Genomic DNA, 25,450 nt, shown 5'->3' on the forward strand with positions numbered 1-25,450 from the left:
CAAGCCAGGATGCCATTGGGCTTCATGGCCATCTGGACATACTGCTGGCTCGTGTTCAGTCAAGAGATGACCAGTGCCCCCAGATCCTTTTCTTCCACACAGCTTTCCAGACACTCTGTTCCAAACCTATAGCATTGCATGAGGTTATTGTGACCAAAGTGCAGGATCCAACATTGGTTTCTTGAATTTCATCACTGATCTCAGCTCATCCATCCAGGCTGTTCAGGACCCTCTATAGGGCCTTCCTACTCTCAGGCAAATAAGCACTTCCCCTCAACTTGGTGTCATCTGCAAATTTACTGTGAGTGTACTCAATCTTCTCATCTAGATCATCAACACAGATCGACCCCAATACCAACTCCTAGGAACACTACTTATGACCAGTCACCAGCTGGATTTAATTCCATTCACCACCACTCTCTGAGCCTGGCCATCCAGCCAGTTCTTTATCCAGCAAAGAATATAGTTGTCCAAGCCAACAGACTGACAGGTTCCTCAGGAGGATACTGTGGGAAGCAGTATTAAAGGCTTTGCTGAAGTCTGGATAGACTACTTCAACAGCCTTTCCCTCGTTCAGCAGGATGGTCCTCCAGTCTTAAAAGGAGACGAGGTTTTTCAGGTAGGACCTGTCTTTTGTGAACCTATGCTGGCTGGGCCTGGTGCCCTGGTTGTTCTACACATGCTGTGTAATCGCACTCAAGATGATCTCCACTGAGATCAGACTGCTGGTCCTGTGGTTCCCTAAATCTTCTTTCCAACCCTTATTGTAGATGTCAAGTCTTCAGTCCTCTGGAACCTCTCCACAACCAGGAAAATGCTGACAGATAGTGGAAAGTGGCTTGGCAGTCTCATCAGTCAACTCCCTCAGCACCCTTAGGTGAATCCTATCTCGTCCCATGGACTTGTTACAGTTCTGGTGGAGTAGCAGGTCTCTGTTTCTACGTGAATCGTGGGGAGTTTATTCTGCTCCTCATTCTAGACTTTCAAGTCAGGAGGCTGAGTACCTTGAGGTTGGCGTTCCCACGGCTTTAATTTTAAGGTCAGTTCCCTTCAATGATTTATAAATCAACTGGAACAGATTACTGGCAGATCTGTAATTACAAGGGTCTTCTTTCTTGCCCTTCTTGAAAACTGGAACGTTTACCAGCTTCTAGTCTTCTGGGACCTCTGCAGATTAGTAAGACAAAAAATAATTTTAAAATAAAACTGCACTATAAAACAAACAAGCAAACAAACAAAACACTTGAAGGAAAGATTTCTTAGCTTTATTTATTAATCAAGATCTTTATTATGTCACATAGCACCTTGGCTCTTCCAAGAACATCCAAGAACAGTTCTGTGAATGAATGTACTGAATGAGCTGACCAGCACTAGTAGAAAAATTGATGCCACCCAGAGGAAAGAAATGCTTTCAGCAATATTTTTCAGTAGTGTCATTTGTGATGCATTTCTAGGTAGTCCATTTTGCCCAAGTATGCTTTCGATCAAAACAGTGATCTCCATTTAGCCTGCTGTTTAGAGTAATCTCTGGACATCTTTGTTACAAGAATTTGAGGGCATTTATAAGATTTGTCATGCTATCTAACATAGCTTGCTTTTGTCAGAATATTTCAGGAAATCCAAACATAAGGATACGCAAAAATTTTTAAAGCTACTATACAACTATATGGAATATAGACAAATCACATATTGTTTAAAGTACTAGAGAACACAATTTGTTTTACCTGAAAATAACTGAAGATAGTTGTTTTTTTGCCTATTAGTGTTTTCTATCATCCAGAGAGAAACAGCTTTATTTCAGTGACTTCTAGCAACACGCTACGCTTCCCTTTCACGAGGGGACTGTAGGATCTTATCATTACTTTTTTTTCAGGATTTAAGAAGACAAGCTTTAATATATGTGCTAAATAAGTTCTCAGAAACACTAAATACAATATTATCCTATCTCTACAAACCATTAGACATTATTTTGTTTTATTTAAATGTCTTTCTTAATTATGACCTTTTCTCTCAATGCCATATTAGTTGGCATGCTGTAACATTAGGCAGGCATTGGAGAAACTAGAGAGAAGTACTTAAAAGATACAAGCTTATGCTCATTAGGAGATTAAACTCGTCCGTGAGGGCAGCAGAAAAACAAAAAAACAAAAAACAAAAAACCTGAAGGTTTTAACTTCTTTTCAAAGAAGAGAACAATTATTATTGCCTGTAAAATTAACAGTAAATTCAAGAATGTACATTTATACATAAATTGAATGCACCATCAACCATTGGAATTTATTGTCCATAAGCTTGACATTTATATGAACAACAAAATTAATAGTAGGTGATTGAGAGAAAAGAAACAAAATGTTGGAAAAATAAATGAAATTTCTTTCTTTTATTTCAACTTGCCTTGCTTTGCCTTGTTTTCCACCTTCCCCCCACTTCCCTTCCTGCTTTAACTCTCTGTTTCCTTATCTTTTTCATGCATTTCTTCTTTTTCTTCTTTCCCTTTCTTTCTCTTCCTGTCTCCACACCTGTCTTTCTTTTGTCAACTAAAAGGAAACCTTCCATGGACATATGATGAACTCGTATGCTAAAGAGGAAAACACATTCCCAAGTGTACTTCTTGGTGGATATATCTACCTAAATTTAGACTTTAAACAAGATGTTTTGATAAAAACCCATACCTGATCTTGGCTATCCTTCACATGTTTACCATCTGAGCAGATCTTGACTGTTTTCAGAGGCCATATTTTTGAGATAAAAAAAAAAAAAAAAAAAAAGAGCTAATGTGAATAAATACAAGGCTCCATTTTGTTTAGTTCTATTCTGTCATGGTAAAATAACTATTCAATACAATCAAAAATTGCTGCCATTTACTTTTATGTTCCTTATAAGAGAGTTTCTCCATAAATAAATATAATAATAGTCAATAAAAATGTGGTCCAAAAAATAAATTCTATTTATCCAATGAGCATTATTAAAATATAGTTGTGTAGCATTATTTTCAGGAAGACCATTCTGTTCATAAGTAGGCAAGTAAGTAGATCTTTTTTCTTTCAAGGTAGTAGAAATTGCTTGAAGATCTTAATCCCCTTTACTGCTCTTTTCGAAAGCAAAGCATCTTGTCTCTTTAGCGATTTAAGTGAACATCAAATATTAATAATTCTGTCCCAAAAATGCTTAGAATTACGACACAAACGTGGGTTGTTTTTATTTTTTCCTATATCAATTGACATTTCCCCAGAAGCAACACTGTTGGAACTTATGAGGTGATGAATGAAGAAAAATAGCCTGCAAATTAGTGGCAATATAAACTTACTGTTAGTTTTGCCACAGGCAAATGGTTTTTTTTCAATGCTGACAACAGAATCTTTAGCCTTTCTATAATATATCAGTGACACTGAGTCATATCCTGAGGGAGCATTACTCTATAATCTTGCCTTAAAGCAAAGCTTTACCAGCTAAAGCCTTTTCTTATTGCTGTTTTGTTGGTAGTAATTGTGATTGTAGTGGGTTTGGTGTTTTTTATATTGTATTCAAAGAACTATAGAATCATAAACTCACCTAGGCTGGAAAAGACCTCCAAGATCAGTACAGCCATCCACCTACCATCAATTTCCCTAATAAACTGTGTCCATTAGTACAATATTCAAATGTTTCTCAAACACCTCTAGGGACAGTGACTCAACCAGCTTCCTGGGCAGTCCATTCCAGCACCTAACCACTCTTTCAGAGTAGAAATTTTTCCCTATATCCAACCTGAACCTCTCCCAGAGCAACTTGAAGCCATTCCTTCTTGTCCTATCATTAGTTTCACAAGAGAACAGGCTGACTCCTATCTCAGCACAATCTCCCTTCAGGAAGTTACAGAGAGCAGTAAGGTCTCCCCTGTGCCTCCTCTTCTCCAGACTAACCAAACCCATTTTCTTCAGCCACTCCCCACAGAAACTGTGCTCCAGGCACCTCACCAGCTCCATTGCCCTTTTCAGGGCAAGTTCTAGGGTCTCAATGCATTTCTTATAGTGAGAGACCCAAAATGAAGACAGCACTAAAGATGCAGTCTCACTTAGGCTGAGTACAGGGCAACAGCCTCCTCCCTGGTCCTGGTGACAATCTTATTTATTATACAAGCCAGGATACCACTGACCTTCTTGACCATCTGGGCAAAGTTTTAGTTTTGGGTTTGTTTTGGTTTAGAAACATTTTGGTTTTGGGTTTGTTTTATTATACAAAATCTGAGTTGCTCAGATATTCGAACTGTCTTACATGTCCTAAATGCCCATTTTAAATGGCATCATCAAACCTTTGGAAATAGACTGCTAATGTAATATTTAACCCATTTGATGCTATGGCTTTGTTCACTAATTTCATTAGGAAAGATTTAAAGTGTATCAGCCATTCCTTTCAGGTTTAGACTTTCTCCATCAATGTCTCTTGGAAATGACTTAGTTGTTTTTGAAGTTTACAGCTAGTAGTAGAAAGCTGAATTTATGTGTGATCCTGCCAAACTGATTTAGTAGAGTTAATTGTTGGATGGAAGGCAAGGTAATGGTTCTTTCTGATTTCTAAGAAAATTTTAACTTTGCCTGTTCTAATTGCTGTTCTATGGATATAGCCAATGTGAAACCCTACTGCCACTTCATGCCTACCACAAGGCTGATGTAGCTGCAATGTTGGTTGGCTGGAATTTACATATTAGAAAAAATAAATGTATTTATAGAGGCAATTAAGTCTATGCTTCTTATTTAATGAGTGTGCTTTGCTGTCTGATATGAAAAACACTTAGTTCTTAGAACCTGGAAAGGCATAAAAGCACATATTTAGCATCAATTTAATTTACTTACATAATAATATTCGTCCTTTTAATTAAGATTTTCATAATCATAACTGCATTTAAAACTCCTTTATTAGAAGAGATGATTAAGGCAATGTTACTTCTCTCTCTCCTGCTGGACATCTGAGCTGGGAATGAGTCTTGTTATTGGCTAACTAAACACTTAGGTACCTAATGTAATTTAGTCATATAGGCCCTCAGTACAGAGAATTGAGAGAGATATACATCTCCAGAGACTAATTCATTGTTCCTGTCATTGAAGACTGTATTAAAATGTGAGATTTTGCAGATGTCTCACATTAAGCTGATTAAGAGAGTGTCTGGATGACAGGCCTGGACCAAACACTGTTCTTTCAAAAGACTGAGCTTAAGTAAAATGACTTCCACCTCTTCTGTCTACAAACACAGCTTATTTTACGTTCCCAGCATGGTCTTTCAGAGTTTCAGGGTTCCTTCAAAAAAGTTTCAGAATACAAGGTATACTCTGGTAGATTTCTGTTAAGTAGTATACTTCCTTTGAGCATGCAAGTATTTCTCCCCCAAAATGTAAAGATTTATAGATATGTATATCTATATACAGAATGTAGAATATAGAATATATGTATGTATTTCTATGTTGAAGAACTGTGGAGAACTTTGACTTTTCCTTTTCTTAAAGCTTTATTCAATAGCTCAAAGTTTTTGTGCAAGGTACAATACTTCTCTTCCAACTAATACACTTCAATATATTACTGAGATATACTTTTTTAAATCTCATAGAATGTAGCTGAGATTTTTTTTCTTGCAGATGTTTTTTGACAAAATGGATGAAGTAGCTTTGAATCTCAACACTGGAGCTTTCTGAGAAAGGATGGCTGTTAATTTTACAGTTAATGACAAAATGTGTAATCTGATCCCTAAAAATGGTACTTCATCTGTATGATCTTGGAGGAGTGCCATTTAGAATAAGTCATCACTTCCTTTACGTGGGAACTTAGAGCTCTCAGCACCTTTGGAAGTGAAATACAGTCCTTAAGGCTACTGTAGGATATTAGTATCTCTCTTTTTTGTATTTCACATTTATTAGATAAATCCTGTTCCGTTAAGATTGTATCTTTTAAATTGAGAATTAGCAACTGTAGAAAACACATTCGGAAAACGCCTAAATCTATGCTTAACTCTTCTAATATAGTCTAAATTATTTGTTGGTGAATATGACATGTTCTGCTTTCCTAGAAATCTCCTACTACGTGAAGCTGGAGGTATGTAGTTATTCTTCTTTTTTAGCCATTTCCTCTATTTGTCTGAAGATTAGCCAGAAGAATTAAAAGCACTAACTTACTTACCTTGTTTCCCTTGCCCCATCTTTATTATTATTGTTATTATTACTATTACTATTATTATTTTGAAAAAATTATTCAAGAATGAGCTTTGCTAAAAGCTGAAATTTATTTTCTTTCCTGAGAACCAAAAAAGTAAGTGTACTATTAAATTAAATTTTAGCCAGGGTACCTCTGTCTCTTTGAAAAAAAAAAAAAAAAATCACAAAAAATTCCTCCAGCTATCAATTAGATTGATATTTCTTATTTGTAACTGTGAATATTTTCAGTCTCTAATTCTGATTCACTGCTGATAGAATTAGCTAGGCTATACTCAATGCATTTAAGGATGTCTAGTTTTAATAACATCTAGAAAAGAGTGTTTTATTTATAACTTTTGTTTGTAACTTTTAATTGTAGCTGGGGTTATGAATATGACAAATGAATACATGTCCTATCATAAATGTAAGTTAGAATGTAAAGGTAAAAAGGATCCTTAAAATACTGTCACGGAGTTGACCAGATCAATCTTTGCCCTCCCCCCCCCACCCCAGTCCCACAGAAATGGGAAGGAAGGAAGGGAGGAAAAGAACAGTGGCAACAATCTATGGAGGAAAACTTATTTTACTATAATACTGGATACAAGATAACACAGTATAATACAATTTAAGTGAAATTGGGATTAATAAATCAGACAAGATGAGAGAGAGAGTTCCCGGGACCGAGTCAAACCTGAAAAGCTTGGAACGGCTAGGAAAGCACCTTCAGCACCCACTGCCAGGCAGCAAGAGAGCGCCCCCCCCCCCCACCCAGAAGGGCCAGATCCCGTGACTCCTGTAATGTACAGGGATAGGTACTTGGAATTGGGGCAGTGACACTTCAATGCCCCATACACTACATGATGTTTTGATGTGGAATACTAAAACCATTAAAAAAAAAAAAAAAAAAAAAAAAACCAAGACAAAAAACAAAAACATAGAACCATGACACATACATTCCAAGTTTGACTTTAAGTTTAACATATAACATCTGCAATATCAACAGTGAATACTGACAGTAAGATTTGAGTGCACCCTCAGCAAGTTTGCAGATGGCACCAAACTGTGTGGTGTAGTGAACTCAGATGAAGGACGGAATGCCATCCAGAAGGACTCAGACTCAAGCAGTGGGCCCAGGTGAACCTCATGAGGTTCAACAAAGCTAAGGGCAAGATCTTGCAGCTTAGTAGTGGCAACCCCCATTATTGATATCAGCTGGGGGATGAAAAGATTGAGCACAACCCTGACAAAAAGGACTTGGGAGTACTGGTGGATGGCAAACTGGACATGAGCCAGCAATGTGCCCTTGCAGCCCATAAAGATAACAGTATCCTGGTCTGCATTAAAAGAACCCGTTCTTTAGAAATGTAGGTTGCTCTGAAAGTAATGCCTTCTATTTATTTCCGTGGAAACTAGAACAGCAACAGAGAGCAGAATAACAATGTATGATAGAAAAAATTCCTGGCTACAAAACACCAACATCCATCTCCAACTTTATGAGCCGACATAATAAAATAGGAGCTACTACATTTGGAACAGATCTCGATCTCATATGTGTGAGCACTGGTAAGATTCTCTCTCAGACTTCTCCAGGCTGAAGAGTCCCAGGTCTCTCAGCCTTTCCTGGTAAGAAAGATTATTCAGGTTCCAAATCATCTTTGTGGCCTACGCCTGGACTCTCTGGTAGTTCCCTATCTTTTGAGCAGAGGAGCCCAGAACTGGACACAGTATTGCAGATGTGGCCTCACCAGAGCAGAGTAGATAGAGGGGGAGGATCACCTCCCTTGACCTGCTGGCCACGCTCTTTTTAATGCAAGCCAGGATACCATTGGCCTTCTTGGACACAACGGTATGCTGTTGGCTCTTAGCCAACCTGTTATCCACCAGGACACCGAGGTCCTTTCCTCTCTGCAGCGTTCGAACTCATCAGCCTCTAACCAGTACTTATTCCTCCCTAGGTATGGGACTCTGCTTTTGCTCTTGTTGAACATCACCAGGTTCCTCTCCACTCAACTCTCCAGTCTGTTCTCATCCTTTCGAATGGTAGCACAGCCTTCTGATGTATTAGCCGTTACTCCCAGCTATGTATCATCAGCAAACTTTCTGAGGGTGCATTCTATCATTTTGTCCTGGCCATTGATGAAGATGTTAAACAAGACAACCCAGTACCAACCCCTGGGGAACACCTCTAGATACAGGCTTCCAGCTAGACTGTACTGTTGATTTCAACCCCCTAAACTCTTCCAGTTCTCAATCTATCTCACTTTCCACTGACCAACCCCACATTTCTTAAGCTTGCACAAGAGGATGTTTTGGGAGATAACGTCAAAAGCCTCGCTGAAGTCAAGGTATGCAATGTCCAGTGCTCTCCCTCATCTACCTCATCATAGGAGGCTACCAGGTTGTCTTGTAGAATACTGCCTTGGTGAATCCATGTTGACTATGATAATCTTTTCTTCCACAAGTATCTTCCATAAATATTACATACTTGTGTCCGAAGATTTAATCAGTTAAATATAATCCCAGATTCACCACACAATATTTATTTAACTTCATGCTTTCTAAAAGTAGCAGGTGCTTATGGAAGGTGCTGCAAGGTAACAGAACCTTTTTCAATCTTTGGAAAAAAATTCTTCTGTAACATTTTCCATGGCCTCTTGGTGCTACTCTTAGCAATAATTTCCTAAATAACTATTTTCATTGTCTAAAGCTGGGTTATATGCCTATATGGCATGAGAGTGAGTTGCTGGCAGTTTCTTATCTCGGGGGAGATAAGATCTTTTAAGGAATTTTTATGTGTTAGAGGTTCTCTGCACAAGAAATTGTCCATTGTTTACACTGTACTGCACTAACATTTCCTACTTCAAACTGTTTTTGTCTTGCTATGAAAAAAAGGTAAGATCTCATATTGTACTTACTATGTCAAAAAAAGTGGAGCAACATTTAGATGGAATATTTGAATTTGGCAAATTCAATTTCATTCCAAGACCAACTGCTTTAAAGATTTTTGAATAAATGAGATAGAGCCTGAATAATAGAAAATAAAAGGGCAGAGAGAGGTCAACAAGCAAGAGGGTTTTTTTTTAACCTCACAATCTGAGAGACTTTCCATGCACATACATCATGCAGCAAAGATATAATTTGGTGAAAAGCCAATGTCAAGTATTGATGTAAAGCTATTTCAGTACAATGCACTCTAGATCACAAATTCTCAATAACATTTCGTTTAAATCAACCAGCAGTGTTTGAGAAATGATAATTGCTAACCTCTGTGAAATGTAGACTTAATTTTGCTGTAACATTTGATAGCTTTATGGGTCTTTTATATAAGCCATTTTTGTGTTTCTGAAATGTGTCAGAGTGACAGTACAAGAATCTAACATCTTTTATCTAGCCACTGAACAAACAACACCCACTGCAGCACTGCAGTCTTCCTGACATTGCCCTGTCAAAGTATCATCTTGAGCTCCATTTTGGAAGAATCAGTTACAGAGGTTGGTGCAGTTCAGCTTCTACTCACTCAAACCTCAGCCTCTTCGCTGAAACTGTCAATCATCTGATATACTAGTTGCCTAAAACAGCACTGTTCTTCAACAGACTCTGGGAGAACAAAAAACAAACAAACAAAGCAGTAAATAAAGCCAATGGCATTGTTACTACTTTGGCTAAAATTGTACAAGTTCAAATAAAACATTTCATAGGCACCTCATCAATCCCTGTCCTAACCATCTCCTGTGACTATTTCAGCTAAATTGCCTGGAAAAAACTAGAATATTGCAGAGGTAAACTAATCCTTCTGGATTTTAGGTCCCCAGATAGTTTATATCTTATCAACTTAGTAAGTAAAAGTAGAAGGAAAGGAGAAAAGAGCACCAGGAGAAAAGAGTGATGAAGATGATGAGGTATACAAAAAGAAATATCAACATTATAACCTACAAAGATATGCATGTTGGAGAGTGTACCTAGACACTTATCAGCAAAAAAAGAAATGTTATTTTCCTTCTGATACTCAAAAGTCTGTATTCACTGGAATTCCTCAGCCTTTTGAGATTTTCTTGCCAGGGCTGACTTACATTTCATTATGACTTTTTTATTAGTTATGAATAACAAAATGTCTTGTGGCAGTCTTTTTAGGCAATTCAGAAAATGCAAAATGGATGGTGCAACTTGGAGAGAAAAACTATTATTAACACAAGAAAGAGGGAGATCTTTTGATTCATGAATTTCAGTCAGTCACTATTTCGAATAGTAAACTCACACAATTACTTCTTTGAACGTATTCAGATCTATCTCAAAAGCAGTAAGTAAGGATTGAGTTTTATTGTTTCTCTCACTAGTTTCATCAGGAAATTTCCTAAAACAATTTACAGTTCTATGAATTTATAGGATTCTTTCAATTTCAAAACTGAAGTCCATAAAATGTATGAAGAGATGCCAATTGAAAAGTATATCTGGCAGCAAATGTTGAATTTTGCTTACAAGCAACAAAATCTTTTAGCTGAGGTTTTGCCTTACTTTCTTTCATAGTAATGATTTTTTTTTGCCATAGTTATAAGAGTAGGCTATACGGGATAATATTGGAATTCCCTTTTGGCAGGTCATGAGCAAACAGACAAAGAAACACATATCTGAATATCCACAGTCAGATTGGAAAAAACCCCTAAAATTAACAGTTATAAAAATTACTAAGTATGTAGGTTGCTCTAAAAGTAATATCTATTTATTTCCATGGAAACTACAACAGCTACAAAGAGTACAATACCACTATTTGATAGAATAAGTTATCAGCTACAAAGTGCTTTTTTTCAGTATAGCCACCACCATACACTGACTTGTGAACATGAGCTGACAAGACACTCTTCATTTCATGGTGTTATGGCTGTACACGGCTGTCCAGAATGTGGCTTGTCTTTCACATAATTGTTAGTATTACAAAAACATACCACCTACTGCCTCACTTGCTCACATCCACTGGTAGACCTTCAGAAATGTTCATTAGTGTAGATGAATATCAATGGGTGACATTTTTTCTGCATGGAGAAATTCAACGACACACTTTTGCTTCATATGAAATTCCATATCAGACACCATTTTGTCAGACTGCCCTTCTGCTGCCATATCTCACATGGCAACAAAATTTAACAGAATATTTGTGGGATGATTCAGTCTCTACTCCTTTACTACCAACATCTGCCTCTTATTGTGGGCCAACATAATAAAACAGCAGGTATTACTTTAAAAAAATTACTTTAAAATAGACAAAGGTTATAGTTACGTAGGGATTAAAAAAACACTTAGGGTAAGAGTTTATGTCTTAATTAACAGAAGACTGCATGGAAAATCTCAGTTGTTATGAGCAAATTTCACCTGCATTTCCTTGGTAAGCCACAGAATTTGGTGTGTTTTATTTCCTTTACTATTACAAAATCTGTCTCAATTTGAAACAGAAATGAACATTGTATGAGCAAATGAGATTATAAACCTCTCAGATAATATGATCTGAAATTCCTGTTATTTTCTAGAAATACAGAACAAGGTGATTTTTAATGTGATTTTTTTTATTTTATTTTTATTTTTATTTTTATTTTTTTGTCACAAATGCCCTGTACAAATTTGTACTGGAGAGACATATTTCTGCCCAGAATTTCTCAAAAATTGAAAAGATTTTGGAGATTAAATTTTGGTGCAAAAGAGAATAAAAAAGTCTGGAACTCTTTCTTTTGCTCTTCATTGATAAGGTTGTTAGCTTTTGTAACTCCTGTTGTCCTGCATGGGGAGTCTGAAAAGCAATACTATTAACATAGTAAATACCTGGGTTAACTGTATGTGTGGGGTCCATCTCTGCAGGAAGAAGAGAAAACATTTAAGAAAAGCACATCAGAAAGCATTTGTGTAAGTACCAAACTGTGATTTATAGAAGAGGTGATCATCAAAACCAAAAGACGGTCATTAAAATCCCAAATAAGTAGAGGTGGATAGTCAGGAAATGGGTGAAGATTAAATTCAGAGAAACAGTAGGAAATGTTTTCAACACCTTATGTGGCTAATAGTAATGTTTAATTCTTCTGATAGAAACAGATTCAAAGCAACAAAGATGAGGTTTAATTTCTAGTATTCTTTTATCACATTCATAGGCAAGTGGGGTTAAAACCTCATCCAGAAGAGTGGAAAATGAAATTATACTGTCTGTGCTCAGTGAACATTGTCTGGTAGAAAACAATGTTACATAAGAGTTTACTTAAGTACTGAGGCCATGAACAAGGTCAAGAAAGAAATGAAGCATAAATAAGATGATGGTTCATCAAACCTCAAAAATCTTTGAAAGACAAGTACATTTGCAAAGTCATGGATGATGGCTAAGGAAGGCAGCCACTGCTCTCTCTATCCAGCTTTGTTTTATTCAAAGTTTATTGATCAATTTAGTGCTCCAACTGTTGCTATTAGCAAAGACCAACCATGAAGCAAAAGACCAAATCACTGTGTCAGAAAGAGGTGGTTTACAGGGCTCTCTTACCAATTTCAGTTTAACAGATGTCTGTCTTCCAGATCATCAGGGAGTCTCATGTCTGGTAATGGACTGTACTTCTCATATCCTCCTTTGTTAGAACAACCTGTGTTGGCTGTTCTTTTGATGTGAGTCGTTAGTAAGTAAATTCTGTAGCAATCTTTCCAGCTAAGTTGGTTCCTCTCTGTCCCTGGGCTCCCAAAATCAATGTTTGGCTGGCTAGGCCTATTCCACTTTCTCCTTTGCTTACTCCTGTAACAACGTCTTCTCTTCTAGACTCTTCCAGCCCCTCTACAGCCATGTCAGCATTATTTATGCTCTGTTCTTTTGAAAGCTTTATTCACCAATAAAGTTTTCTCTCCCCGACTTCTCCTTCCCCCCCTCTGAAAAAAAAAAAAAAAGAAAGAAAATAAAAACTCCCATGAGTCTTTTCCCAAGCTGCAAGACTTACATAGTTGTAGTACAGAAGTGGTTCTGTGCTTCTATGTTTCTTCTGTTTGTTTGATTTCCAGACCGACTTGCCTAGTCACATTTACCCATTTATCATGTTTTCAGATTGAACGCTCTTAACTGAAATGCCCTCAAACATTATGAAGTTATTGTTGATTAGACTTGTCTGTACACAACTCTTTACTACTTTTTAAACAACTCTTCTTTTTTTTTTTTTTCTGAAACATTTGCAAACATTTTGACACTGTATCTCACATTCTCTAATTCTAACTCATTTTCCTTCTCAGAATCAGACCAAGTACACTCAAGCAAAACTGATTTTTCTAGGAAAATAATCAGTAAATTCAAAATGATTCAGTAGTAGCTTAAGAAAATATTTGTATTTTCAACCCCAGAGGAAACTAAGGAAAGAAGAGAGAAAGAAGTTGCTATCAAGCTATTCCAACAACTGTTCTATTTTCTCAGGATTTTTTAATAAAGAAAATTGTTAACAGTATAAGCTTTTTTAAAGTAGGGAGGATAACAAGACCTGAGCAGAAGTTATACTGGAATCTTCTCAAGAGGTATGGTCTTTTGCATTTGTAGCTTCCTGTGAGGTAGATGCAGATGCAGTTGTATTATGTGTGAAATACACAGAAAGTTAAACATTTCTTACCATATATCAGTGATGCAAAAACAATTGGACAATTTATCAGTGTTTGTTTATTACTGTTTCAAAGAATCCCAAGTGTTAAAGTGAAAAATGAAAATTACTTTAGAATTTTAATAGTGATCTTTATAAAATTTCACATTTCTACAAACTCCTTGTCTGGAAGATCTAAATATACACTGGAATTGTATCGATTTAAACTATGTCCCCAGTCGCACCTTCTTCTGATAATTTCTGAACCTTTCATGCTAGCTTGTATTGCAGAAACATACATTTACATATGCTTTTCAGATTAGAATTAATGATTTAAATCAAGTTAGATAAAGTGGCATTTTTCTTTTATCTGTACATAAGTGGATAGTAATTGAGATTCAAGGTATGGCATGATATTTTGTGAATACAATTTCAAAACCCTTCAGAGGTAGAATCCAGACTTGGCCTGAATTTCTGGTGGTGTATAACGCCAGTAAGTATTCAAATTCCCTGGGAAGCTAATGCAGGAAAGTAAATGCTTTAGAAGGTATTTTGCTTCTATGAATAATAGTTTGAGTGAATTAGCTGGATCAAATCCTATGATAAAAGTGATATTTACCTCTTTGAACTACACATACTGAGTTTTAGACAGTCTAGAACTACCCTGTTCATTGGCAGAAGAGACATACATGGCTATAGATGCCTTTTTTCAATATGAAAGAAATCACTTTTTATGGTGTTCCATTGATCATGAGGACTCAATTCAGCTGGCCACAATCATCTTTTGCCTTTTGGGATGCTCTAGGACATCTGCTGGGAGCTGGTAGAAATAATGCATAATATGTTTGAAAAAGCCCCTGCCTCTATGTTGTACCAGGAAGGGGCAGGCATCTCAGAGGATCTCAGTATAATTGCATAACTTTGGAGCACAATACTGCTATGGCTGGCAAACATCCATTAGCTTTGTACTGAGTTTTCAAGGCCTCTAGGCCAAAGCTCATCAGTCTTGTTCAGTCTCTTCTTGATCTTCCTGCAGCTTTGTTTTGGTTGGTTGATCTGTGGCATCATCTTTTTTCCTAGTTGGCCAGGTAGCTACAGCAAATTTACTTCACTTTCATTTATCCTCATATGAGACAATGATTGTTTTATACAGGCAGCAGTAATAAGCAGTTATTCTACATAAAATATTTATGATTTTAGCACAATGATATAATGGAGAGATATAAAGACTTAGTACAACAGCAGGAGACTTGAGAACCATAGATACAGGATGTGGAATAGAGGAGCACAGGAGCAGGACAATAAAAGGACATGAGGATTGTCCTGGAGACCCCAGGGCTATAAAACACTCATCTGTGGCTAGTTAAGAAAATGAAAACCAAAAATTGGACAAAAAAAAAAAAAAAAAAAAAAAAAAAGTAAAAAAAGAGAACCAATAGGTTGCATCTAGCCATATGTAGTAAATGAATGATGAACAGTGGAAAGGCGAACATAAATTAGAAAAAATAAATGTATGTATTACAATTTATTTATCTTATTACAATTTATTTATCTTATTACACTTATTAATACTTTTTCTGTATAAAAATAGCTAGGTAATTATGCTTTATTTCCTTTTCTGTAGTAATTAAATCTAGATTGATAATGATTACTGAATTAGATTGTTAGAATATTAATAATATTTACAGTAAATTCTTAGCTTTATATATATGCCACATTTCCTCTTTGTAAGCAAAACATTGAATGTAAAAATAAGAACCCATGTTTAAACAGCTGCACTCTTATGGAGTGCAGAAGACAGTAAAGTAGTGAGACTTTAGGTTCTGTATACATAAGCTCAAATTACTTTTCCTATCTACTTAGAAAAAGAGGTCAGTCTAAAGAAATGTTATATTATTTTAGTCAGTGGGTTTGTGTTGTTTCGCAGGATTTGAAATTGCATGGATACTTACAGTCACAAAAAATCTTCTGTAAAGGTGATCTCTTGTGGTTTTATTAATAATAACATAATGATATAGCTAATGGGATAGAGTGTAGGAAAATTTTTGCCTAATAAAAGTATGCCTCAACGTTTCTCCTGGAAGTTTCATTGTCAGCATCTGTTCTAAGTCTAAAAAGTAGTAGAATTTTCAGAAACCGTAATTGAGAAAAAGTTCTGTTTGACTTTCATTCAAGTCTAACAATTGAGTTAGAATGCCTGACAGATTTTGGAGAGAAACAGCTGTAAGACTTAAATTAGGCATACACAGCAAGTGATCTTAGCATAGATCCGTGCATTCTAAGGGGTGATGAGATAAATTGATCAAGTCCTCACAACAACAGAAGCTCTGTTCTTCAGTGTAAGCTGATAAAAGAGCTTCATGGGATGCCAGGTATACTATGTCTAGAATTTCACATCTGCAAGTTACAAAATAGATTATTGGTAAATTTTTCAACAGTCAGACATGCAGGCTTTGTGTGCTAGAATTTTTGTTTGTGCATCACCAGTAAGGAAGAAATGGGAGCCAGAACGTTATTAACAACTTGCTGAGCTTTCCTGGGGCAGAATCTTTTTTTTCTTTTTTTTTTTTTTTTTTCCTTGGGAATACTTAATCTTTTTAGCCTAATATGGTCAGAAATATATATATATATTTTTAATATCATCCCTATTATTATCAGTTGTGAGTCAGAACACACAGAAAAAGGCATAATTTTCTGGATAGGATTCACACTTACACAATTCTTCCAGATTAGAAATTAGCTTTAAAAAGTGTAAGTAGAGTTAACATAATTGTTTATCTTAATAGGTATTTCTAAGATGATGAAAATATATGAAAATATGAACATGAATTATGAAAATATTAAGTCTAATCTGAAATCTTAGGTAAATCTAAAACCTTCTATAGTCCGAACACAAGTGTTATCTGAAGAAACATAAAATTACAGATGTAGAGAAATTAGTACATTTATGTCTCTCTCCAGCCTGTTACATGCTCATCTTTTACTAGTCATTGAATGAATGATACTCGTTTTCTAAGGATATAAATGCCTTTAATTCTCTTTAACCAACCACACTCAGGAAAGCTGTCACATTAAAATGTCTATTTCAGTTGGTAGGACATTAGTTATGAGAAAAACTGTACTTCAATACTTTTTTTGTTGTCTGGTATGATATACATTTAAACGTACAGGCACATATAAAGAATTTATTTTTAAAAGAGGAGAAATATCTCAATCTTACCAAATAAAAATATCAGGGATTTTTGAAATGATGTATTTTTTAAATTATTCTTATATTCTACTAGTTTTTTTTCCAAATAACTGAAATTTCCTCTGAGGAACTATTCCTTATGAATATCTCGCCTCCTGCTCACTGCTATTTTTTACTGTACTGAAACTAGATGCACAACTTTATTAGTGATATTCATTGCAATTTTAGTATAAACACCATTTGAATGCTATCTCAGTGATTGAATGTTAAGTAAAGCACTGATATTTTTTAACCACATCAACTGTATATAAAAATATTCAATGCAACCCCAATTACCTTATTTGACAGAAGTTTTCTGAGATACAGAGAAGTTTCAGACTGTTAAAATGGCTGAGAGGAAATAAAAAAAGCACTCAGAGCAACCTAGACCCAAATGCCATTTCTCAGGTCACCTGAGGAGTTCAGCAGCCAGTCTGTGCTGTTGAGAATAGCTTCTGCATCCCAAGAAAGACTGGCTCATATCTATATTGTGTGCTGTCTACTATTTTGTAATGGTAGAGATCTTTTAACTATTGTATTGTCATGATGTCCAGCTTAGTTTTTTTTTTTTATTTTATTTTATTATTTTTTATTTTTTTTTAATTTTTATTTTTATTTTTTTTTTATTTTCACCTTTTGGCTTCCCTGTTATACATTTCATTTTTCTATTCATTGCTTACCAATGACTATTCTTCATTTTGTAGTTGGCTTTAATGCAGACAGTGTTTCAGGTATTTCTTTTGTTGTTTGCCCATTTGTTTATGCGCTTGTTCTATAGCTGCCAAGATTGGAGCTACAACCATGCTCTGAAAAGTTCTTGTACAGTTGTCTCCCTTACAAGGTAATCTTGAGAAACATCAACAAACAGTCTTGGTTTCCTGTAAGTCAAGTTCTTTATGATGTATTAAGTATAATGAAAGAAATGTGATGGAGCCTGGATGACCAATCTAGGCAATGATATAGAGTGTGTGGTGGTGCCTAGAGATGAGTGGGATAAGAGGAATTGGGGCAATGGAGTCATTTAGGGAATTCCAGATTTACCTCAGTTGCATTCCTATCAGCTGTAGTCATTCCAAAATCTAGACTGCCTACGTATTTCTGGAAAGGAGAGACATAGTTTTCCACTCCAGCAATTATCTTAGCAATTATTTTGTATAAGTGCATTGTAAGAAATAAGGGGAACAATCTGTGAACAAACTGAGAAGAAATACAGCCTAATAACTAACATGTGAAGAGGCCCTAGGATTTACTTGCTATCATTTGAAAACAAGGCTTGTATTTCTAAGTTGCTCTAGAAGGAACTGCAATATATTACTGTGTTATTCTATCAGTAGGCACTTGTATGACAAAATAAAGTGAGGAATGGAAACAAAGTCCTTTGGAATATAAATCTAATTCTGAGTAATAGGTATTAGAATTTTGTCTCTAGTTATGAATATCCTACCCAAAGTTTTATTCCATTTACCTTGAGGTGACTGGTACTCATCTCTATTAAAAAAAAAAAAAAAAAAAAAAGTGCAGACCTTGACCAGATTGCTGATTTGAGGCATGAAAGGGGAAAAGTATGAAATCATATTTTTTTTCCTTAAATTACCAGTGTCATTATTTTAGTAAATGCTGAAATGATAAGACAGGTGAATTTGAAGGAATTATTTACAAAAACTGCAAAAGAAAAAAAAATCTTCAAGTAAGGCATGGAACACATGCTTACTTATTATGTTTATCTGGGCATGGAATTGCTCTTGTGAATGTTCACTTGCATTCTGAATGTTATTTTTGTTTACCAGTATGTTACACTCTGTATACTAGTGACTAATACATGCACTTGCAAATAAAAATATTTACATATAGTCCTTTATATTCCTATCATATAATATTTATTGCTTTCTTCACTCAAGGAAGAGTTTTAAATTCAATATAAGTTCATAAAATACTATACATTTTTGTATTATTTTCTTTTGGCTTTAGTTTTATAGAAGACGTTGAAGGAGAAATAACTCCAAAATATTCTTAAGTACTTTCTAGTTAAAATGACACAGGACTTAGTTATGGCAGTATAATCAAATCTTTTAACAGTAATTTATAATGTACCATTAGTACTGTGGAACATTCTAACTTGTGTATAAAGTGTAAGAACATGGGGGGGAATTCATACTTCAGATTTGTATTCATTTGTCACAGTGTCAACTCAACCTGGCCGCTGGAGTGAAATGGAACAATAAACTCTTACAAATACAACAACAGAAAGAGTAGGACTAAGGAGAATCTCCATTCTTTACGGGGAGCGTGACCACTGAGGATAAGGAAAAGACAGAGGTTCTGAATGCCTTCCTTACATTTGTCTTTAAAAGCCAGACCAGTTATCATCAGGGTTATGATACTCCATTCTCTGAGTGCAAACAGAACCCCCTGCGATTCAGGAGGACTCTACTAATCCAGCTGGACTGTCACAAGTCCATGGGGTCAGATGAGATTCATCTGAGAGTGCTGAGGGAACTGGTGGGAGTGATAGCCGAGTCACTTTCCATGACCTATTAGCACTCCTTGTTGATTGGTGAAGTCCCAGAAGACTGGAGACATGCCAGCGTGACTCCCATCTACAAGAAGGGTTGTAAGGAGGATCTGGGGAACTACAGGCCTGTTAGCCTGACCTCAGTGCCAGGGAAGATTATGGAACAGATTGTCTTGAGGGAGATCACGTGCAATACAACCGGGGAATCAGTGCTAGCCCGCATGGGTTCACGAAGGGCAGGTTCTGCTTGACCAACCTGATCTCCTTCTATGATCTAGTGACCCATCTGATGGATGAGAGAAAGGCTGTTGATGTAGTCTACCTAGACTTCAGCAAAGCCTTTGACACTGTCTCCCACAGCATTCTCCTGCAGAAGCTGGCAGCCCGGGGCTTGGACAGGTACGCTCTCGGCTGGATAAGGAAGTGGCTAGAGGGCCGGGCCCAGAGAGTGGTGGAGAATAGAGTTAAATTCAGCTGGTGACTGGTCATGAGTGGTGTTCCCCAGGGGTTGGTGCTAGGGCGCTTTCTTTTCATTATCTTTATTGATGACCTGGATGAGGGAACTGAGTGTATCCTCAGTAAGTTTGCAGACGACACGAAATTGGCTGGAAGTGTTGATCTGCCTGGGGGATAGTAAGGCCCTATAGAGGGATCTGGACAAGCTGAATAGTTGGGCTGAAGCCAATGGGATGAGGTTCAACAAGACCAAATGCTGAGTCCTGCACTTTGGCCACAACAACCCCAGGCGATGCAACAGGCCTGGGGCAGAGTGGCTGGAACTGTGTAGAGGAAATGGACCTGGGGATATTGATTGATGCTTGGCTGAACATGAGCCAGCAGTGTGCCCAGGTGGCCAAGAAGGCCAACAGCATCCTGGCTTGCATCAGAAACAGTGTTGCCAGCTGAAACAGGGAAGTAATTGTCCCCTGTACTCAGCACTGGTGAGGCTGCACCTTCAGTACTGTGTCCAGTTTTGTGCCCCTCACTGCAAGAAAGACATTGAGGCCCTGGAGCGTGTTCAAAGAAGGGTGATAAAGCTGGTGAGGCGTCTGGAGTACAGGTCTTATGAGGAGTGGCTGAAGGAGCTGGGACTGTTCAGTCTGGAGAAGAGGCTCAAGGGAGACCTCATTGCACTCTACAACTACCTGGAGGGAGGCTGTAGCAAGCAGGAGATTGGCCTCTTCTCTTGTGTAACTAGTGATAGAACTACAGGGAATGACTTTGAGCTCCACCAGGGGAGATTCAGGCTGGACATTAGGAAATACTTTTCTGAAAGAGTGGTCAGGTGCTGGAATGGGCTGTTCAGGAAGGTGGTGGAGTTGCCGACCATGAAGGTGTTCAAGGAATGTTTGGATGTTGTGTTGAGGGACATAGTGTAGTGACAAGTATTGATGATAAGTGGATGGTTGGACTGGATGATCTTGTAGGTCTTTTCCAACCTTGGTATTTTTGTGATTGTGTGATGTCAGGCAGGTATCTCAGCTCCCAGTATTGCTGATGGAGAACTGATGTATGATTCACTGACACACACACAATTGTCTGAATTGTCTGAATCTTTTTGGGATTTAGCATACTCAAGACTATCCAACCTAGCCACTAGCTGTCAAACCAGACAGCTTCCTTTTAAGGAAGCCTCTGGAATTTCATATAAATCCTTTATCATTGTCAGCAGTTTACGGGCAGTTTCAGCCCATTCCATGACTAGCAGAGCAGAGGGATTTGTGAATCCACACCTCCAGAAAAGGGAAACGGAGGACCCTGAATAATTAAAAACAGCAGCAATGATCTGAGGAGAAACAAACTAATTTACTAAATTTGGAATTGGAATGAAAGATAACACGCTAGAATACATCATAATATAATTAGAATTGGAGCTAATAAATCAAATAAAATGAGAGTGTCCGAAATGTGGAAAGGCCTTACCATAATGCTGAGATGAGACATGCCGTCGGGTTGATCAGCAGGGAGGAGAGGCTGACGATTGAAAAGAGGGACATTGGATGACCTACTAAGGCCTTATATCTGTTACCCATGAGCAGAAATGATAACAGTACAGCAAAGTTTTCCGGGGAATGTAGTTCTTCTTCTCTTCCAGACGGTGCCCCGAACTGGAGCATTAACTCTTTAACTCCCAGTGCACTACATGATGTTATGATGTGTAATACCAATAACCAAAAATCATAAAACATGACAATCATATATATCAGCTTCACATACATCCAAGGATGCCTTGGATGTTTGAGGAAATCTCAGATGCAATGCATCAGACTCTTTAGGGAAGGTGCATTTCTTTCTTAGGTGCCTGCTTTATTATATAGACATATAAGCTGGGATATTTTAACATAGCACTGAATCCAAGCCTTTTTGTTATCTGCAGATAGAATGCAATTATATGCATTTATGCATATGTATTGAAGTGCATGTATATGTATATCTATTTTCTGTGTTAGGAAAAGTCATCCTTACCAGTAGTAGATGAGTTTACACTCTGGGGTGTTTTGTTCATTTTCCTTTTTGGAGAAAGAGAGAAGATTTTCTGTTTTACAGATTCTTACTTGAAAATAGGACTTTAAACATAAAACTCATAAAGTGCTAAGCAATTGTTTCATGATATCACTTTTACAGAGGGTTATGGTTAGCAGCATAAAGTTCATGTGGAGTCCAGTTTATCCAGGGGTTGGACTTCTTCAGTAATAAGACAGTGCAAAAGACTTTACTGTCAGCAAGTTCTCACAGAAACTACAGAAATGGGAAGAATGGCTGATATAACAAATAGCCATTTGTTATTGAATTGTTGCCATTCATAAGATGGAGAAATCTTCTGATAAAAACTTAATGAAGTTCAACAAAAGGAAATGCTAGTCCCTCATCTAGGGATGAATAACCCATGTATTTGTTGTACACTGATGCTGACTGGCTGGAAAGCATCTTCATGAAGGACCTGGGAAAACAAATTGAACATGACCTAGCAATGTGGCCTGGCAGTAAAAACAGCCAAAAGCCTCCTACACTGAATTACTAAAAACACTGGTAGCAGGTCAAAGGAGGTGATCTCTGCTGAGCACTGAAGAGTCTACATCTGCAGTGCTGTATCCAGGTTTGCATTTCCCAGGGGAAGAGAGGCATGGATATACTGGAGTGAGTTCTGCAATGAATCATTAAGATTTTTAAAAGATAGAAACACTTTTCATGCAAGGAGAGGCTGAGGGAGCTGGGACTGTTCAGGCTGAGGAAGAAAAGCCTCACGGTGTTCTTACCTGATATAAGGTATAAATACCTTAATATGAAGTGCAAAGGAAATGGGCCAGACTTCTTAGTGGTGCTTAGTGACAGGACAAGAGGCAATGGACAAGGCTGAAATGCACTAGCATTAAATGTAACATTTAAATGTAAAACAATCAAGAAAACATTTTTGCTGCGATGGTTTTAGCAATGGTACAAATGGCTCAAAAGTACTGTAGAATCTTCATTTTCAGAGACATTTAAGTATCAACTGGATTCTCTTGAGCAGAATTTCTACAAAATAACTCTAGAGTTTTCTCCAGATTATCTTCATGGCTCCCTTCCACAATTCTGTCTATCTGTCATTCTGTGATCTTTTTGTAGAATTTGCTTTTAAGAGAAAGATTTTCATAGTCAACTTGTTTTTGACATAAAATATTGTTAAAGGAAACATGATTGTTTATGACAATACAGGTGTAAAAAACTTACAAAAATATTATACAAACAACTTTGTTGATATTCAGGCCTAAAATCAGATAAGCTGATGTTGCACAAGCTGTCATACATTTTACTAATCCCTTATTACAGAACTGTGAATGGGGATAAATAAATGGCAGTAAGACACACATTACAAGACAGAGGAAAACAGTTACCAGAGATTGAGAAATAGTGTTACCAAACTAATCAGCATGAATGTCATATAATCCACTATTGTTGTACAGCCTGCTCCAGTTGTATGTAAAGTGCTGGCATTGATGGTTTGATGGATTTGCTTTATGTCACTGAGGTTCGTCTTATCTGGCATCCCTGTTGAGACAAATAAGAAAAAACATTATGATGGATGCCTCTGTCAGTTCTGGCAACATGTTACAGCTAGAAAATGTGTGTGTTTCTTCAGCACATGTAGTGTCACTGTTCAGCGTCTGATTCTCATGTTTCTGCCAAATTAAAAATCCTTTATGATTGCATCTACAAAGACACAATAAAGTATATGACTATTAATCATTGAAGATATGTCAAAGGTCCACCAGCTATGAACAAAGAATTTCTTGTACAATATTCTCAACAAACATTTTCAAACCAAGATGAACAGTTTTGCAAGTTGCACAACAATTCACTACTTACATATTTCTAGGGTTTGAAGGGATAATAAAATAATTTCACATGACATTGGTTCTATCTAGATCACAATATTTTTCCAAATTAACATATACCTGATGCAAGAGGTACAGTAAATTATGTTTGTTGCTATATAAAAACCTCCCTTTTTGTGCAATTTGCCTGACTTCAAATAGGATTTTTTTTACTGAGTTCTGGGCAGAATAGTTTTACTTTTTGGACCAGGATAAAAAATTATCCAACTCAAAAGAGTGCTTTATATGGAACAAGGACATAATCATCCATTGTATTTCCTGTACCTGTTTAAACAATCAAAAACCAAAAGTCTTGGAGACGCATCTAAATTCGGAAGTTTTATAAGGTCCTTACATTTGCTATTCATACTGTTAGACTGTCTTACCCTATATAAAAATTTGTGGCATGCCACTATCAATCAAAATTAACAAGTCTAAAGACAGTGTTATTACACGCAACAAATATTGACATTGTAATTACATTCATATAAAGCAATGTCGATATTTCTGTAACTAGGTCAATACATATATAATTAAGTAGGTAAACTCTACTATTGGAATGAAGCTCATCACTACTGAGCTGATATAGAATTTACAGTCTAAGTTCTTGCATTCATTGTTTAGGTACTTCTTTGTATCATTTGTAAAGATAAGTAAACTAGGAAACATCTTTTTGTTTTTGGGCTGTGATGAAGTATAAATATTTTAGTCATGGTGTTGTCCTCTGTTAAGCTAATTTAACAGAAGCTACAGAGAATCATCATTTTTGATAGGAACAACTTTTTCATTGCTTGAGTTATAAATACTCTTTTTTTCTAAAGGCAGCTTGAAAGCTGCTCTTTGTGAACCTGCTATATATACCCAAATATCCTCCTATCCTTCCTGTAGCTTTGAAAAAATACATTAAAGGAAGAGTCAGTTAAAGTCAATCATGTTGCCTGAAGAATCTGCTAGGATGAATTTATCTTCTTTGTAGCTATAGTCAGACAGGAAAATAGACTGCTATTTTGTGGATTTATCGATCCAGAGCTCTTACCTGGAATTTGTGAAAATTAGCTATTTCAGTACAATGCAAGTGGACATACAAGAAGGAAGAGAAACAATAAAGGCTAGCAAGGAGAGAAGAAATTTCTCCTTATCATGCACATTTGGTAGCAGTCTGTCTAGAAAAAGATGAGGCACTCAGTGCTTCACTGAATGGATGTTTGGTGGATCACCAAAGAGCATAGATCAAAGGGGTTTTTTTCCAAGGCAATTTTGGAAGTAGAACTAAAACAGTTTTTACTCATGCACTTTCATCTCTTAAAATTAAAAAAAAAAAATCTTTATTTAATAAACAATTCAATTCCTAGACTATACTTATTTAAATAATAGTAATTATTATTGTAGTATTTAAATAAATATTTTATCCATTAAACATTCAGATTCAGACACTTAAAACATCTTTCAGATATCATAATCAGTCATGGAGGTGATCCTTCCCTTTAAATGAGTTTAACACTCCTAATTCATAGAAAACTTGCAGTAATAACTCTACAAATATTTGTAGCAAAAAAAAAAAAAAAAAAAAAAAAAAAAAAAAAAAGAGGAGAAAAAAATTTTTTTTTTCTAAAGAACAG

General features: G+C 36.5%; 1 protein-coding gene across 1 annotated transcript in view; it reads right to left on the reverse strand.

Moving 5' to 3' along the window:
* Positions 1-23,347: 23,347 nt before the first annotated feature.
* GPC5 (glypican 5) overlaps positions 23,348-25,450 on the reverse strand; it is a gene marked incomplete at its 5' end in the record, with an annotated part of 595,668 nt that continues 593,565 nt past the window's right edge. The window contains 1 exon segment of the mRNA XM_042838694.1: positions 23,348-23,505. Coding sequence (XP_042694628.1) covers positions 23,348-23,505 — 158 coding nt within the window.

Source organism: Centrocercus urophasianus, unplaced genomic scaffold (genome assembly GCF_019232065.1).
Source record: "Centrocercus urophasianus isolate 14NV4802_14NV808 unplaced genomic scaffold, USGS_Curo_1.0 seq_9, whole genome shotgun sequence".
Lineage (NCBI taxonomy): Eukaryota > Metazoa > Chordata > Aves > Galliformes > Phasianidae > Centrocercus > Centrocercus urophasianus.